Source organism: Cebus imitator, unplaced genomic scaffold, assembly GCF_001604975.1.
Source record: "Cebus imitator isolate Cc_AM_T3 unplaced genomic scaffold, Cebus_imitator-1.0 Scaffold37, whole genome shotgun sequence".
NCBI lineage: Eukaryota > Metazoa > Chordata > Mammalia > Primates > Cebidae > Cebus > Cebus imitator.
Window position 1 is genome coordinate 2,976,350 of NW_016107352.1, and position 16,360 is coordinate 2,992,709.

General features: G+C 38.2%; 1 protein-coding gene across 4 annotated transcripts in view; it reads right to left on the reverse strand.

Moving 5' to 3' along the window:
- SLC25A13 (solute carrier family 25 member 13) overlaps positions 1 to 16,360 on the reverse strand; it is a 205,807-nt gene that overhangs the window by 46,071 nt on the left and 143,376 nt on the right. For all 4 annotated transcript variants that reach the window (XM_017525168.2, XM_017525167.1, XM_017525165.2 and 1 more), the window contains 2 exons: positions 14,366 to 14,418; positions 12,945 to 13,025 (listed from right to left, as the gene is read on the reverse strand). In XM_017525168.2, the coding sequence (XP_017380657.1) occupies positions 12,945 to 13,025; positions 14,366 to 14,418 (134 nt within the window). The remainder of the gene's footprint in view (positions 1 to 12,944; positions 13,026 to 14,365; positions 14,419 to 16,360) is intronic.

The following is a 16,360-nucleotide window of genomic DNA, read 5'->3' on the forward strand; positions in this document are numbered from 1 at the left end:
ACTGTAGATCAACTCAAAGAAATAAAATGAGAAGGCAAGTTTAGAGAAAAAGGAGTGAAAAGAAATGAACAAAGCCTACAAGAAATATGGGATTATGTGAAAAGACCTAATCTACATTTGATAGGTGTACCTGAATGTGATAGAGAGAATGAATCCAAGCTGGGAAACACTCTTTAGGATATTATCCAGGAGAACTTCACCAACCTAACAAGGCGGGCTAATATTCAAGTCCAGGAAATACAGAGAATACCACAAAGTTACTTCTCAAGTAGAGCAACCCCAAGGCACATAATTGTCAGATTCACTGTGGTTGAAATGAAGGAAAAAATGCTAAGGGCAGCTAGAGAGAAAGGTCGGGTTACCCACAAAGGAAAGCTCCTCAGACTTACAGAGGATCTCTCGGCAGAAACCCTACAAGCCAGAAGAGAGTGGGGCCCAATGTTCAACATCCATAAAGAAAAGAACTTTCAACCTAGAATTTCATAGCCAGCCAAACTAAGCTTCATAAGTGAAGGAGAAAAAAAATCCTTTACGAACAAGGAATTACTCAGAGATTTCGTCACCACCAGGCCTGCCTTACAAGAGCTCCTGAAAGATGCACTAAACAACAATCAGTACCAGTCACTCCAAAAACATACCAAATGGTAAACAGCATTGAAACAATGAAGAAACTGCGTCAACTAATGGGCAAAACAACCAGCCAGCATCAAAATGGCAGGATCAAATTCACACATAACAATATTAACCTTAAATGTAAATGGACTAAATGTCCCAATCAAAAGACACAGACTGGTAATTTGGATAAAAAGTCAAAACACATTGGTGTGCTGTATCCAGGAAACCCATCTTACAGGCAAGGACACAAATAGACTCAAAATAAAGGGATGGAGGAATATTTACCAAGCATGTGGAGAGCAAAATAAAGCAGGAGTTGCAATCCTAGTCTCTGAAAAAATAGACTTTAAACCAACAAAGATCAAAAGAGAAAAAGAAGGGCATTACATAATGGTAAAAGGATCAATGCAACAAGAAGAGCTAATGATCCTAAATATATACACACCCAATACAGGAGCACCCAGATACATAAGGCAAGTTCTTAATGACTTACAAAGAGACTTAGACTCCCACATAATAATAGTGGGAGACTTTAATGCCCCATTGTCAATATTAGACAGATCAATGAGACAGAAAATTCACAAGGATATCCAGGACTTGAACTCAGACCTGGACCAAGCGGACCTAATAGACATCTACAGAATTCTTCACCACAAATCCACAGAATATACATTCTTCTCAGCACCACATCACACCTACTCTAAAACCAACCACATAATTGGAAGTAAATCACTCCTCAGCAAATGCGAAAGAATGGAAATGATAACAAACAGTCTCTTAGACCACAGTGCAATCAAATTGGAACTCAGAATTGAGAAACTGACTCAGAACTGCACAACATCATGGAAACTTTTCAAACAACTGGCTCTTGAATGTTGGCTGGATAAACAATGAAATGAAGGCAGAAATAAAGATAGTCTTTGAAACCAACGAGAACAAAGACACAATGTACCAGAATCTCTGGGACACATTTAAAGCAGTGTCTAGAGGAAAATTTATAGCAATAAATGCTCACATGAGAAGCAAGGAAAGATCTAAAATCAACACTCTGTCATCAAAATTGAAAGAGCTAGAGGAGTAAGATCAAAAAAACTCAAAAGCTAGCAGAAGACAAGAAATAACTAAGATCAGAGCAGAACTAAAGGAGATAGAGACACAAAAAAAAAACCCTTCAAAATATCAATAAATCCAGGGGCTGNGCTGGTTTTTTTAAAAGATCAACAAAATAGACAGACTGCTAGGCAGATTAATAAAAAAGAAAAGAGAGAAGAATCAAGCAGACACAATAAAAAACAATAAAGGGGATATCACCACCGATTCCACAGAAATACAAGCTATAATCAGAGATTACTACAAACAACTCTATGCACAAAAACAAGTAAACCTGGAAGAAATGGGTAAGTTCCTGGACAATTGTACCGTCCCCAACCTAAACCAAGAAGAAGTTGAAAACCTGAATAGACCAATAAGAAGGGCTGAAGTTTAGGCAGCAATTAATAGCCTACCAACAGAAAAAAGTCCAGGTCCAGATGGGTTCATAGCCGAATTCTACCAGATGTACAAAAAGGAGCTGGTACCACTCCTTCTGAAACTATTCCAAACAATCCAAAAAGAGATAATCCTTTCCAAATCATTTTATGAGACTAACATCATCCTGATACCAAAATCTGGCAGAGACTCAACAAAAAAAGAAAACTTCAGGCCAATATCCATGATTAACATAGATATGCAAAAATCTTCAATAAAATACTGGCAAACTGATTGCAACAGCACATCGAAAAGCTTATCCATCACGATCAAGTAGGCTTCATCCCAGGGATGCAAGGCCGGTTCAACATATGCAAGTCTATAAATGTAATCCACCATATAAACAGAACCAAAGACAAAAACCACATGATTATCTCAATAGATGCAGAGAAGGCCTTAGACAAAATTCAACAGTACTTTATGATAAAAACTCTCCATAAACTAGGTATCAACATAACGTATCTCAAAATAATAAAAGGTATTTACAACAAACCCACAGCCAATACCATACTGAATGGGCAAAAACTGGAAGCATTCCCTTTGAAATCTGGCACTAGACAAGAATGCCGTCTCTCACCACTCCTATTCAATATAGTATTGTAAGTTCTAGCCAGAGAAATCAGGCAAGAAAAAGAAATAAAGGGTATTCGATTAGAAAAGAAGGAAGTCAAATTGTCTCTATTTGCAGACGACATGATTGTATATTTATAAGATGCCATCGTCTCAACCCAAAATCTCCTTAAACTGATAAGCAACTTCAGCAAAGTCTCAGGATACAAAATCAACATGCAGAAATCACAAGCATTCCTATACACCAATAACAGACTAAAAGAGAACCAAATCAAGAACGAATTGCCATTTACAATTGCTGCACAGAGAATAAAATACCTAGGAATACAACTAACAAAGGATGTAAAGGACCTCTTCAAGGATAATTGCAAACCACTGTTCAAGGAAAGAAGAGAGGACACAAACAAATGGAGAACATTTCACACTCATGGTTAGGAAGAATCAAAGTTGTGAAAATGGCCATACTGCCCAAAGTAATTTATAGATTGAATGCTATCCCCATTAAGCTACCTATGATCATTTTCACAGAACTGGAAAAAACCACCTTAAACTTCATATGGAACCAAAAGAGAGCCTGCATAGCCAAGGCAATTCTAAGCAAAAAGAAGAAAGCTGGAGGCATCACGCTACCTGACTTTAAACTATTCTACAAGGCTACAGTAATCAAAATAGCATGGTACTGGTACCAAAACAGAGATATAGACCAATGGAACAGAACAGTGACCTCGAAGGCAATGCCACACATCTACAACTGTATGATCTTTGACAAATGTGACAAAAACAAGCAATGGGGAAAGGATTCCCTGTTTAATAAATGGTGTTGGGAAAACTGGCTAGCCATGTGCAGAAAGCTGAAACTGGACCCCTTCCTGACCCTTACACTAAAATCAACTCCAGATGGATTAAAGACTTAAACATAAGACCTAACACCATAAAAACCCTAGAAGAAAACCTAGGCAAAACCATTCTGGACATAGGCATAGACAAAGACTTCATGACTAAAACACCAAAAGCATTGGCAATAAAAGCCAAAAGAGACAAATGGGATCTAATTAGACTCCAGAGCTTCTGTACAGCAATATTTATATTGTATAATTTATATTGTATAATGATTGTTTCAATCATTAGAGTGAACCAACAGAATGGGAAAAATTTTTTGCAATCCACCCATCTGACAAAGGGCTAATATCCAGAATCTACAAAGAACTAAAACAGATTTACACAAAAACAAACAAATCCATGCAAAATGGGCAAAGGATATGAACAGACACTTTTCAAAAGAAGACATTTATGAGGCCAACAAACATATGAAAAAATACTCATCCATCACTGGTCATTAGAGAAATGCAAATCAAAACTACATTGAGATACCATCTCACACCAGTTAGAATGGTAATCATTAAAAAATCTGGAGACAACAGATGCTAGAGAGGATGGGAAGAAATAGGAACACTTTTACACTGTTGGTGGGAATGTAAATTCATTCAACCATTGTGGAAGACAGGGCAGTGATTCCTCAAGGACCTAGAAATAGAAATTCCATTTGACCCAGCAATCCCATTACTGGGTATATATCCAAAGGATTATAAATCATTCTATTATAAAGACACATGCACATGTATGTTCATTGTGGCACTGTTTACAATAGCAAAGACCTGGAACCAACCCAAATGCTCATTGATAATAGGCTGGACAAGGAAAATGTGGCACATATACACCATGGAATACTATGCAGCCACAACAAATGATGAGTTTGTCTCCTTTGTAGGGACATGGATGAATCTGGAAACCATCATTCTCAGCAAACTGACACAAAAACAGAAAATCAAATACCACATGTTCTCACTCATAGGCGGGTACTGAACAATGACAACACATGGACACAGAGAGGGAAGCATCACACACTGGGTCTGTTGTGGGGGGAATAGGAGAGGGACAACAGGGGGTAGGAAGGTGGGGAGGGATAACATGGGGAGAAATGCCAGATATAGGTGACAGGGGGATGGTGGCAGCAAACCACATTGCCATGTATATACCTATGCAACAATCCTGCATGTTCTGCACATGTACCCCAGAACCTAAAGTGCAATTATATATATATATATATATATATATATACACACACACACACACACACACACACATAATTAACATTATTGTTATAGCATCACTGTAATGTATAACATATCTTGATTAATTCACATGTCACACACGAGTGCCTTCATAACAATTCAACCTAATGATTAAGCCTCATATCATCTTATATTTATAAGTAAGATATGTGTAGAGACTTGCATAGTGAAATAAAAATTCTACCTTAAGAAAACTACACTGTGAGGCTACGTATACACAGGAAATCCTGGGAAGGAAAAGATCACCAAGTAAGACTTAAATCTACTTCAAGTAATCTGTCTCACCAGCTCTGATTGTCAGAGTATACGTGTTCATTATATGAGGAAATTTTCTTCCTGGTTTGATATGATTGGGTATGAAATCTCAAGTGATTTCAAGTTCAATCATAAGGAATGGTGGCTTTGAGTACATTTTATGACCAACGTATACACACTACTATTCAGGGCAAACATACAGAATTCAGAGCTAAAAACAAAACAGTACAAGAAGGATTTGAAGACATTTATAGATAGTTGAAACAAATGGAACTTTTAAGCAAAGTCATTAGTATCTGGGTGGGACCATGATTCAAGGCTGCCATATGTATGGCCTGATACACAAAGATGAGGCTTGCCAACCAGATTTCCTCTCTCAATAATTAAATGAAAAGCAAAACAAAGCTAAACAACTTGAGCTAATTATCTGGAGCTGGGGCAAGGGATGAAAAGAGGCTCTCTCATACTGTAAAGAGAGAGAGGCTAGGTGGCCGGCAAGAACATGAAGGGAATCTTGAGGAAGTCAATACCAATTATTCAGGAAGAGAAGTTATGGATCAGAATAGTCAAAAGATGAGCAGAGAGCTACAAAGTCACTGTGAGAGAGACAAAGAAGGCCAAGTGGAGAAAACAGAGAGTAACCCGTTCCTAATGCTGTCTCAAATCTTGAGAGCCTTCAATTTCATTTAATGGATATCCTTAAAGTAAACCTTCACTTGATTTCTTCACTTTGATGAGTTTCTGCCCCTGCGACTATAAGCAATCTAGAGAATGAATGGGTTCTAGGATCAGCAACAGACCCTCAGAGAAGGCATGGGATGGGCTATGAAACCTTCACAAGGTGGAGGGCAATGAAGATGTTCCCAGCCCACAACACTGCTTACTGAATCCTCCAGTGGTAGCTGAAACTTCCTTTGCTATTATTCCTATTAAGATGTTGAGTCTGTCTAACTGGCTTGTCTCACCAATAGAATGCACTGGCAGTGACCTTCAAAGTCAAGTCATAAGAAGTCTTGTTTCTGCCCAGGACTCTTAAGATGCTTGCTCTTGGGAGGCTCCCTCTCAGAACCAAACTGTTAAGGTTTGCAAAGTCCAAGCTACACAGAGAAGTCATAGCAGGCGCTCTGAACCGCAGCCCCAGCTGCTCAGTTACAACAGTGAGCTGCCTTGGATATCTATCCTGGTTGACCCTTCTGATGAGTCTGGCCCCAGCTGCCACTAGCCCATAACCATATAAGGATCTCAAGTGAAAACCTCCCAGGGTGAGCCTAGTCAATTCACAGAGCCACAGGAGAGAACAATAATAAATACTTACTTGAAGCCACTAAAGTTTCAGATTATTTGTTATGCAGCAATAGATAATCAGAACAGCTCTCCTCCTCAATGATGGAGAAACACTGAAATCATTCCCATTAGGAAGAAAGCCTTGGGACTGGGATTGGCATCTACTGTGGACACAGGATGCAATTAAAATCATTTTTAGAAAAAGGATGCTATGTTATCCAGTAGAGGAAATCAATCAGTAGAGAAATGACAAATAAGCAGGTTCACAAAGAAGACCAGAGATTTCAGGAGCACCTAAGGTAGCTGAGGTCCATATCCAACTGCCATATCCAAATTCCAATATACCTATTTCATTCTCCTCTACCCAAAAAGCCTAACTAAAATATTCATTTTCATAAAATCCTATATATAGACACAAATTAGAAGTTTAAAAGTAGATGCTAGAAGAAGACTAGCACATAAGTCATGATTTAATTATTTCATACATACTATCTCATTTAATTTTTCCCACAACCAGGCAAGGTGGTGCATTAAAGATAGCTGCAACAACACTGTTATGTCTCCCATTCAGAGGTAGATGATTTTTCCTGCCACTGAATCTGGCTGGCTTATAAACTGTTTTAACAAACACACTGTAGCTAAATTAATGTTGTATAATCTCAAAAACTGGGCCTGAGAGTCTTCTTGGCTTCTTACTCTGCTCTCAGAACTCACCTTCTTAAGTCTGACACTACAGTACAAGGAAGTTCACGCAGCTACGCCATGTGGAAAACCTGCCCCCACCCCAGCCCTGACTCCAGCTGAGCTCCAAGCTGGGTGCCATTTTTGTGAGGACATTTTTGACCTTCTAGCTGCCTCAGTACTCGAGCTGAAGCCATGGGAAAGAGGTAGAAACCACAGGAAAGAGGCAGCTTTAATGAAAAAGAATAAACTATTGTTTTAAACCACTAAGTTTTGGAGTGGTTTGCTATACAACAATAGATAACTGAAAGAGAAAGCTGCTATCTCAATTTTATAGACAAGAAAACTGCAACTCAGAGAAGGCAAGTAAGTTGTCTAATCCTTGATTCACATTCACCTGAAGGCCTTGGGACCCCCAAACTGACTAAAAGCCCATGTTCTTCCCAGTGAACTGGACTGCCTCTTGTTAGATGTGATTATTTGTACTACAAATGGCTATGATTTTCAAAAGGATTAACTTTCAAAAAAAAAAAAAATTCCTGTTGGCAATTTTCAAAAATTAGAATGGCAAGTTCTTAAAAGGAACAGTTTTACTTTGTAAAATGATCTCCATCTATATGCTTTCTATTCTTGGTGATTTGGGAGTCATAATTATGTATGGCTTGGAGAGAAAGGTGATAAGTTTTATCGTTAATGACGGGAAGGGGTTTGACTAACATTAAAGAAAATATATAAATGAGTCCATTACCAGATTTGTCATTGATTGGCTGTGAAGACTGATAAGATCACTTTTGAGTGATCTTAGCTTTAAAATTCTTTTATTTAACCAATATTTTCAGAGTCTACAGGTTACCATGCCATGCCCACAGTCCCTGGGATACATCAATGAATAAGATCCCTGTCCTTGGAGAACTTTCACTCTACTGTGAAGGGGATAGCAAATAAACAAAATCATGAAAAATAAGTTATACAGAATGCTTGAAGGTGGTAAGAACCATGGGAGCAGGGGGAGGAAGTTGGGGAGGGGAAGGAAGGCTGACAGGCAGATAGGGAGCATTTGCTGGCAGTGAGGAAGGTTAACATTTTAAAACTAAGTATCGTGTATATGTTTAAATCATAAGGCTGAAGAAATGACTGTCGTCTAGGGAGAAACCCCAAGTAACCAAAAACTTGGTTAAATGAACACAATGTTCCAACCATAAGTCCATCTAGAAACCCACACATCTGTAACAGACATATGCAGTATCTGCCACATTCCAACACTTGAAAGTAATACTGCCATTTATTATTATTTTCTGACAAGCAAAGCACATGAGTTGCACTGATGGGAAAAAAATGCAAAGGCATCAATCTGGGAATCATATGAGTTGTTCCTATAGCATTGGGTTAGGATGAAGCATTCAAAAACAAACATTTATACTGCTTAGGATATTCATAGGTAATTAAAAAGTAGGAATACACGCTTAGAATGAAAAACACTAGTGTCAGGACACAGTTTTCTCTTGGGAGATAAGGGAGTGAAAAGCAATTTGGATAGGCACACGAGGGTCTCCAACTGCACTGTCAAGTTTTGCCACCAATCTAAGCGGTAGGCACACTCATGCCTGTATCTTTGTGTTTTTCAAAATTTTTCAAAATAAAAATGAACTGCAACTGAATTTAATGTAAGAGATAAGTAATAAAAACTTGGTTTAAAAACAGTATTTGATACGTGGCTGGACAAACTGGCATAAATACATCATACATGTGGGAATCACCATCATAGTGGGAATCAGGCCGGCAACAGCATTAGGGTCCTACTTATTTATAGGGGAGGGTAATAAGATTACTCTTCATTCCATGTTTTCCCAACAGTGTTATTCTCATCAGTCCCTTTCAGAACCAGTGACACAAGCATATAAATTATTTTTCTTACTCAAAATGCACTCAGAAGGTATATAAACTTCTATAAACACTAAACATATTTACAACATGCACACTCATACACACACGTGTGCATCACAATAAAAAAATATCCCGGATCCATTATCAAAGGACAGTAGTTTAAAACATGTTAATGTCTTTACAAAAATTACTACACAATACTATTACTTTCTATTGGTGTATAAATAGTATTTACTAAATATGGCTTTATAAGACATGTTCATACTTTTGTGACTTTCTTTCTTAGTAATATTAGATTTATTTTCATGTCAAATAAATTAATCGTCATATTTATATTTCTTCCTTAAAACTTGTCATCACACCACTTGTATTCCTTACCTGGTGACTTTTTTTTAAAGCTCAAAGAATCAAAAGCTAAAGATTCCAGACTCCTCTAGATTTCAATCTAGATGCATATTACACTAGATGGATAAAAGTCATACACTTATTTTGTGGAATGAAGAACTGCAGCCTAGAGATCATATTGCATTACATATGCAATTTTTCATTTTTTCTTAAACTAGCAGCAAAAAGAGCAATAAAAACAACATATTCAGAGATAATACGTCAGTTTTCAGAATCATTGGGAACCTAACTGGAAGTGGCTAGTGGTAACAGAATCTCTCTCCCCTGCCACACTTACTGAGAGTTTCCATGGTCACTAACAGAGATTCTCAATCACATCCCTCTAAAGGTGCCAAGTTTTTGATCCAAGAGGGGAAAAGATGGAAAAAAACAGAAGGTATACATATATTTCATGCAGGGAAGACTGAAGGTCCAGGTCTCCGTCAGAACTCCCACAACTACAAGCCTAATTTAGAATGCAGAAACCCAACTTATGGAGAAAACACAAACCACAGAGAATTCTTTCAGATTTAGAGTTTGTAAACCCCAGTCTCAGCATCAAGTTGTCTTAAACCGTGCTGAATGTATCACTACTGTTAAAGTATGAATCTATAAAAATGTTCAGAAAACTAAGTCAATTTTTTAACCATGCTCTAAACTAAAACTAATCTCACATGCAAAATATGAGTTTAAAAATAAAGTTAGATTTGCCCTTTACCTATGTCAATGAAACAGGAGAGTATTTATTAATCTCTTCAGTTACAGGCTTTATTATACCAAAAACGATTAATGAGAAATGTGATAAACTTTATTCCTTTTTAGTCACAATTATTTTTTCCCCTCCAAATTTACTAACACTTTCATTTTTCTAAAAAAAAAAATACACAATAAAACAGACTGTTTAGCTAAACACTATGAAGTTATGAGACAAAGCTCTCCCTGTGTACTTTCCTCATTTTTGCAGAAAACAGATCATAAAACAGAATCAGCCTGGTTCAAAGAAATGAGCAGCTTTGGTTACAAGTGCAAAAGTACACATGCCTATGTGTACTAATTCTCAGTAATAATGAAGCAAGGTGAGCACCCCGGGGACTTAAAAGTCAGCACCTAGCAATGCTTGGATGAACTAAGATGAAGAACCACTCATGTGACACAACCTTACAAAACCCTTTGTATTCCCAATAGGACAGATGAGGCTACGGAACTCACAACAACCTTCTAAGGTGTGTGACTGACTCCAATTATAGGGAAAACTTTTCCAAAGCCTGCAAAAAAAAAAAAAGATGCTGCTGCTACTTAAAAAATGCATGACCAGGCGCAGTGGCTCACGCCAGTAATCCCAACACTTTGGGAGGCCAAGGCAGTTGGATCGCGAGGTCAGGAGATGAAGACCATCCTGCCCAACATGGTGAAACACCATCTCTAGTAAAATACAAAAAAATTAGCTGGGCATGGTGGTGTCGGCCTGTAGTCCCAACTACTCAGGAGGCTGAGGCAGGAGAATCGCCTGAACCCGGGAGGCAAAGGTTGCAGTCAGCCGAGCCACTGCACTCCGGCCTGGGGACAGAGCAAGACTCCATTGCAAAAAAAAAAAAAAAAAAAAAAGCATGTGAGTGTGCACGCGTGCGCACACACACACGCACGCGTGCACACACACGCGTGCACACACACACGCACACACACACAGAGAGAAAGAGAGAGAGAAAGAAAGAGAGAGAGAGAGAATGGAATCATCCATCCCTCTACTCAGAGATCTAAAGGGACCTGGGTTGTCTGCTACCTACAGGATTGCTTACCTGAAAATAAACTCTTACTTCTTAAAGTAATGACTGGGGGAAAAAAGGCAAGGGAGAAGACTTGAAAAGCTAAGGACCCCTGTCTACCTCTTTGAGATGAATGATGGCAAACCTCATTTCACAGATATTTTAAGTAGCTGTAAAGCCTAAGTGGCTCCAATTTTAAGCCTGTGTTTAGATCAGGTTTGAAAAGGGCTATATCTCTTTACACAACAAGGCACCACTTTTGATGCCAATGTGCTTTGTGTTTGAAATGGGCAGCCGCATGTGCAAAAACAAGACCACCTACAGATGGTACCTAGAAAATACGTGCCACAACCAATCTCTTTGGCACCAGAGGCATGTGCAGGCAAAATAGTTTCATTAAAAAGAAAATAAACTTCCAGGCATCATGCCATGACGATTGCCAGCATCTTGGGTAGTATCACATAATTTTACATTTTAATTCTTACAGAAATCTATAATCATACCTTTTCAGAAAGTTTAAAATGTAACTTAAAAAAAAAAAATCCCCACCTGACCTACCAAAAAGCCCTGCGATATCCTGGGCCCTGCAATAAACTGAAGGACTAGGCCAGACACAGCCTATGGATATACATTTTCAAAAATTAGAAAATCTACTTACTCAAATGGAAACCAGAGTTGCTTTAAATGGAGAGTACTTATGGGGAAGAGCAACTTCTAAAATTCTCTTTGATTATTACTGTGTGCCCTTTTTATTTAGGACATTAAAGGCTCCTTTTTTCCGTCCTGAATGCTCCTAAAGTTACAGAACAAGGGGATCCTGCCTGGCCATCTCCGACAGGTCAGTGATCAAACAGAGAGTCAGGCAGTAGCCAAATTCCATCCATCTCTAAAGAATACCAGGAGCTAGGACTTCTTAGCTCCTGCTACATTTAAGGAACCATCATTCAATGTTAGATAGGAAAATAACCCCTTTCCACACAAACATTTAATATTCTCAGGTGTTTTCCCAATGTCTAAACTCGAGGATCTTCAAGAAAAAAATTACTTTAAGAATACTACTTCCTGCCTAGAGTAAGCCAATTAAAAATATGTGACTTCATCTTTTTTAAAAAAAATATGTTTAAATAAAAAAAATACCAATATTGTATTGCCTGAGTGATCAAAGCCTGGTATTTAACCAACCTTATCTTTAAATAGCACTAGTCTTTGTATAAGAGCTTAATTTACCTAAAGTATTTACATTCACATGAACAAACCAGTACATGAGATAAAACAATGTTTTGCTGAGCTTCAGAACAAGATGCAGGTTGTTCATCCATATAAGGAAACAATCATTCCAAGCGTTTTTGACAATGCAGAGCACACTCAGCCAGTTATTTCCCAGCATTGTTCTCCCAAAAGCAGTGGAAGCTTGAACAGTTGCTGCCACTTGTAAGGCAAAGCCAAGCAGAGAGCTATGGTTGCTGACTTCAAACTACAAATTTTAGTGCCTGACCCAGCAGAGGGTGCCATGAGGAAAGAATGTACTAAAAATTAACTTTAGAAAACGTTAGCAAAGATTTTTGAAAGGCCAAACACTTCTGCCATAAATGACTTCTACTGCAGAACAAACCACAAGCAATGATGAATTTAACAGGCATGATTTAACAGGCAGTAAGATCAGAAACATTTACCCTTCCACTTCTGGAATGGTTCGCCTGTCTAGGAAAAGCCGAGGTGCCCTAGTAGACTCTGCCCTTGTGCAGGATCTGTGGTTAAACAGAAGCCTTAGTCCACACCTGTTGACCATGGCAGTGATACATACGTGAAACAAGTCTTTTCAGTGTAGAGATTTGCAAAAGGTACTTACGCAGCCTCCAGCAAGAATTTCTGCTGCAAGTGGGACCGAACCATCTTTGTGCATAAACTTATCCCTCACAAAATCATTCACCTTGAAGAAAAATATTTATAGAAGCTGATGAAAAATATAAAGAAAGTCATTAAACACTTATAAATATGCATCTGTCAATATATGCTATTTTTTTCTATCAGTCTATTGGAGTAATCATAAACTGCAAAAATTAAAAGATCTTAAAATAGCTTGAGAAGTACTCTTAATAGCATAATACGGTTTTTAAAAATGAAAAATGTACACGCATCACTGATATTTCAGGAGAAAAAATTAAAAGATAAATGGCTTACAAGCCAAAAATATGTTCCACAATTACAATAGCTTAAGAAGGAGACATACTGACAATAGTGACAAAACAAAAACATGTATCTTACAACCTGTTTTATAAGCCTTGATTAAAAATCACTTTCAAGTCTTTTAACAAGAATTAAACTAAAATAATACTCATCATGGAGATAAATTTGGCTGAGCAGATTTTTTCAGCTTAGAAGAAATTCAGTATCTAAAAATTCCTCAAGAGTCTCAAAGAACATAAATTACATTAATTAATATATTCTTAAAATGGTATATCCTAGTAGAAATTTTAAGAAACAGTCATATCTTCTTGGCAGACATGCGCCAGAGAAGATTAGCTATCCCAAGGTCACATAATAAAATGGTAAAATAAGAAAGAATTTCAAGCTCCAAAGCTACACAGCCCAATCTAAAGCTAGAGTTTTACTTTCTGGGGCTTTATGGCCTTAGTGATGCAAATATTTGTATACTCCACAAACACTTAAACTGAGTATCAACCATCTGTCAAATGTGAGCCAGGCACTGGGCAAATAATCGGATGAAGGATCAACTTCAACTAGAACCCAGATCCCTCAGCATTTGGTTTTATAGAACACACCATAACCATGAATCCTATAGAATAGCAGGTAAAACAGAAAGACATGCTCTGGAGTCAGACAGGTTTGACTTTAAATTCTAGTTCTCCCACTCATGATTTGTGTGAACACAGGTAGGCTATTTAAGCCCAATAGGCCTCACTATCCTTATCTGTAAACTGTGGATCATGCTTTGCTTGAGATTAAACCGCTAAGAGGTAATACATGTCATGTGCCTACTATGGTAGATACTGAAGGGAGCTTAGCTGCTGCTGCTGTGATGATAAAAATGATGGCAGCAACCACCAAAAGTTTTCAGGTTTATTGTCACATTTTTGGAGGTTCAATGTTAAATGGAGAATAATGAAAAACTGTGTGGTGAGTTCCCCTGCTTTCAAATTAGCTAGCACCTCTGAGCAAACAAATCTGCTCTTTCCTATAAGAATACCTGCTGGATTCTTGAGTATGTGCAAAATCCCTTAATAAGAAGCATCAACTCAAAAGACTTACTGTAAGTTTTATGGCCTTCTCTGGGGCAACTCCCAATAACTGCGGCAACAGACCTAAAAATCAACACAAAGTAGAAGTATATTAAATAAATTAGCATTAACTAAACAAATCAACAGTTCTACAGAGGGGATCACCACTTAAAAACTACTTAATCTCTGCTGCAATTTTCTGCTATTACCCTTAATGAGAATATTTAAAATGGAATGTTTAAGTACTAACTTCTAACAGCCGCATCAGGCCCAAGTACATTCCATCTCACATTCTGGATCGTTTGCACATTGGGTAAATCAACCGTATTAGTGATATAGGAAATCTCATTATTCCCCCAAAGTCTGCTCCTTCCCTTCTGCCTTCTGAATCAGTGGACCACTTGATTTTCTAAATCAAGAACCACTTTTGGGGAAGGCAGTTAAAACACTTAGTGGAGCTATATATCTAAACTAAAAAATGTCATCATTTTCATTTGTTCTTCCTAAGGAAAAAAATTTTTTTTAAATCACAATTGTTTTTTCTTGGAAATACACACTAAGCTAACCATGAGGGTAGGAGCGTGTCGTACCCTGTGTCATACATTGAGAGAGGTTCATGGTGCTATTCTTCATTGAAGTACAATTTTCTAATTTATCTATGTAAGAAGGTCTACTTGCAGCCTCTTCTGAGGGGCCAGCCCTGCCCACACTCTCTTCCTAAAGGAGCAGCCTGAGAGGTCACTAGCTTGAATGCTGTGTGTATCCAACCTATAGGTATGTTTTATTGAGTAATAAAAAGTTTCAAACGTAATCTGACCTCCTTGTAAAAAAAGGTCAATGAGGCCAGGCACGGTGGCTCATGCCTGTAATCCCAGCACTTTGGGAGGCCGAGGCAGGTAGATCACCTGAGGTCAGGAGTTTCAGACCAGCCTGACCAACATGGTGAAACACCATCTCTACTAAAAACTATGAAAATTAGTCCAGCATGGTGGCAGGTGCCTGTAGTCCCAGCTACTCAGGAGGCTGAGACAGGAGAATTGCTTGAACCCAGGGGGGTGGAGGATGCAGTAAGCTGAGATTGTGCCACTACAGTCCAGCCTGGGCAATGGAGCAAGACTCCAACTCAAAACAAAACAAAACAAACAAACAAAAAAAAAAACAGTGAACTGACTGACCAAACAGTCAGTTCATAGGTTCATTTCTGACCTAACTGACCCTGGGCCTCTTTCTGACATCCCAGCCATCTGCTCTATCGCATGAAGCTCCATCCTTCAGAGAGAAACCATGCAAGGCAGTGCCCACCCTGCCCTGATGCCCATACCTCAATGAGGACAATTGCCAGTTTCCATTTTATTGCTCTATTGATACCCTCACAATTAAGAAAAATTTTTTCTTTGTTCATAGCCTTATAAAGGGGGAAAACTAAATAGATGAAGGCAGCTTCATGTTTTAGGAAAAATGGGAGAAAGCCCATTTCATTGTAGAACTAAACAAGGATAAGAATGGTTATGCTAATGAAAATTTTCTTTAAAAGTACATCATGTTTATTACATGCCAGGTACCATTTAAAAAACTTTATTAACTCATTTAATCCTCATAACCACTCTACAGAGAGGGAACCAAGGCATAGAGAGATAAAGTAATTTGTTCCAAGTTACCAAGCTGGTAAGTAGTGGCCTTAGCCATCTTACTCAAAAAATCTATACCTTTACACACCACTCAACTCTATGTGTTAATATGCAAACGTGTATCTGCATCTCACACCCAGCTGCTTTTGTTCACTCATATAACCTACCTCAATTCTATCAGCATTTGAGTTTGCAATCTTTCTTTTTTTTATTATTTTTTATTTGTAATAAAGTGACAAGGTCTCACTATGTTGCCCAGACCAGTCTCAAATTCCTGGCCTCAAGCAATCCTCCTGCCTCAGTTTTCCAAAGTGCTGGGATTACAGGTGTGAGCCATCTCACCTGGCCTGAGTTTGCAGCCTTTTTCTAGGCAGCCATATTACCTAAGCCTGCTTCAT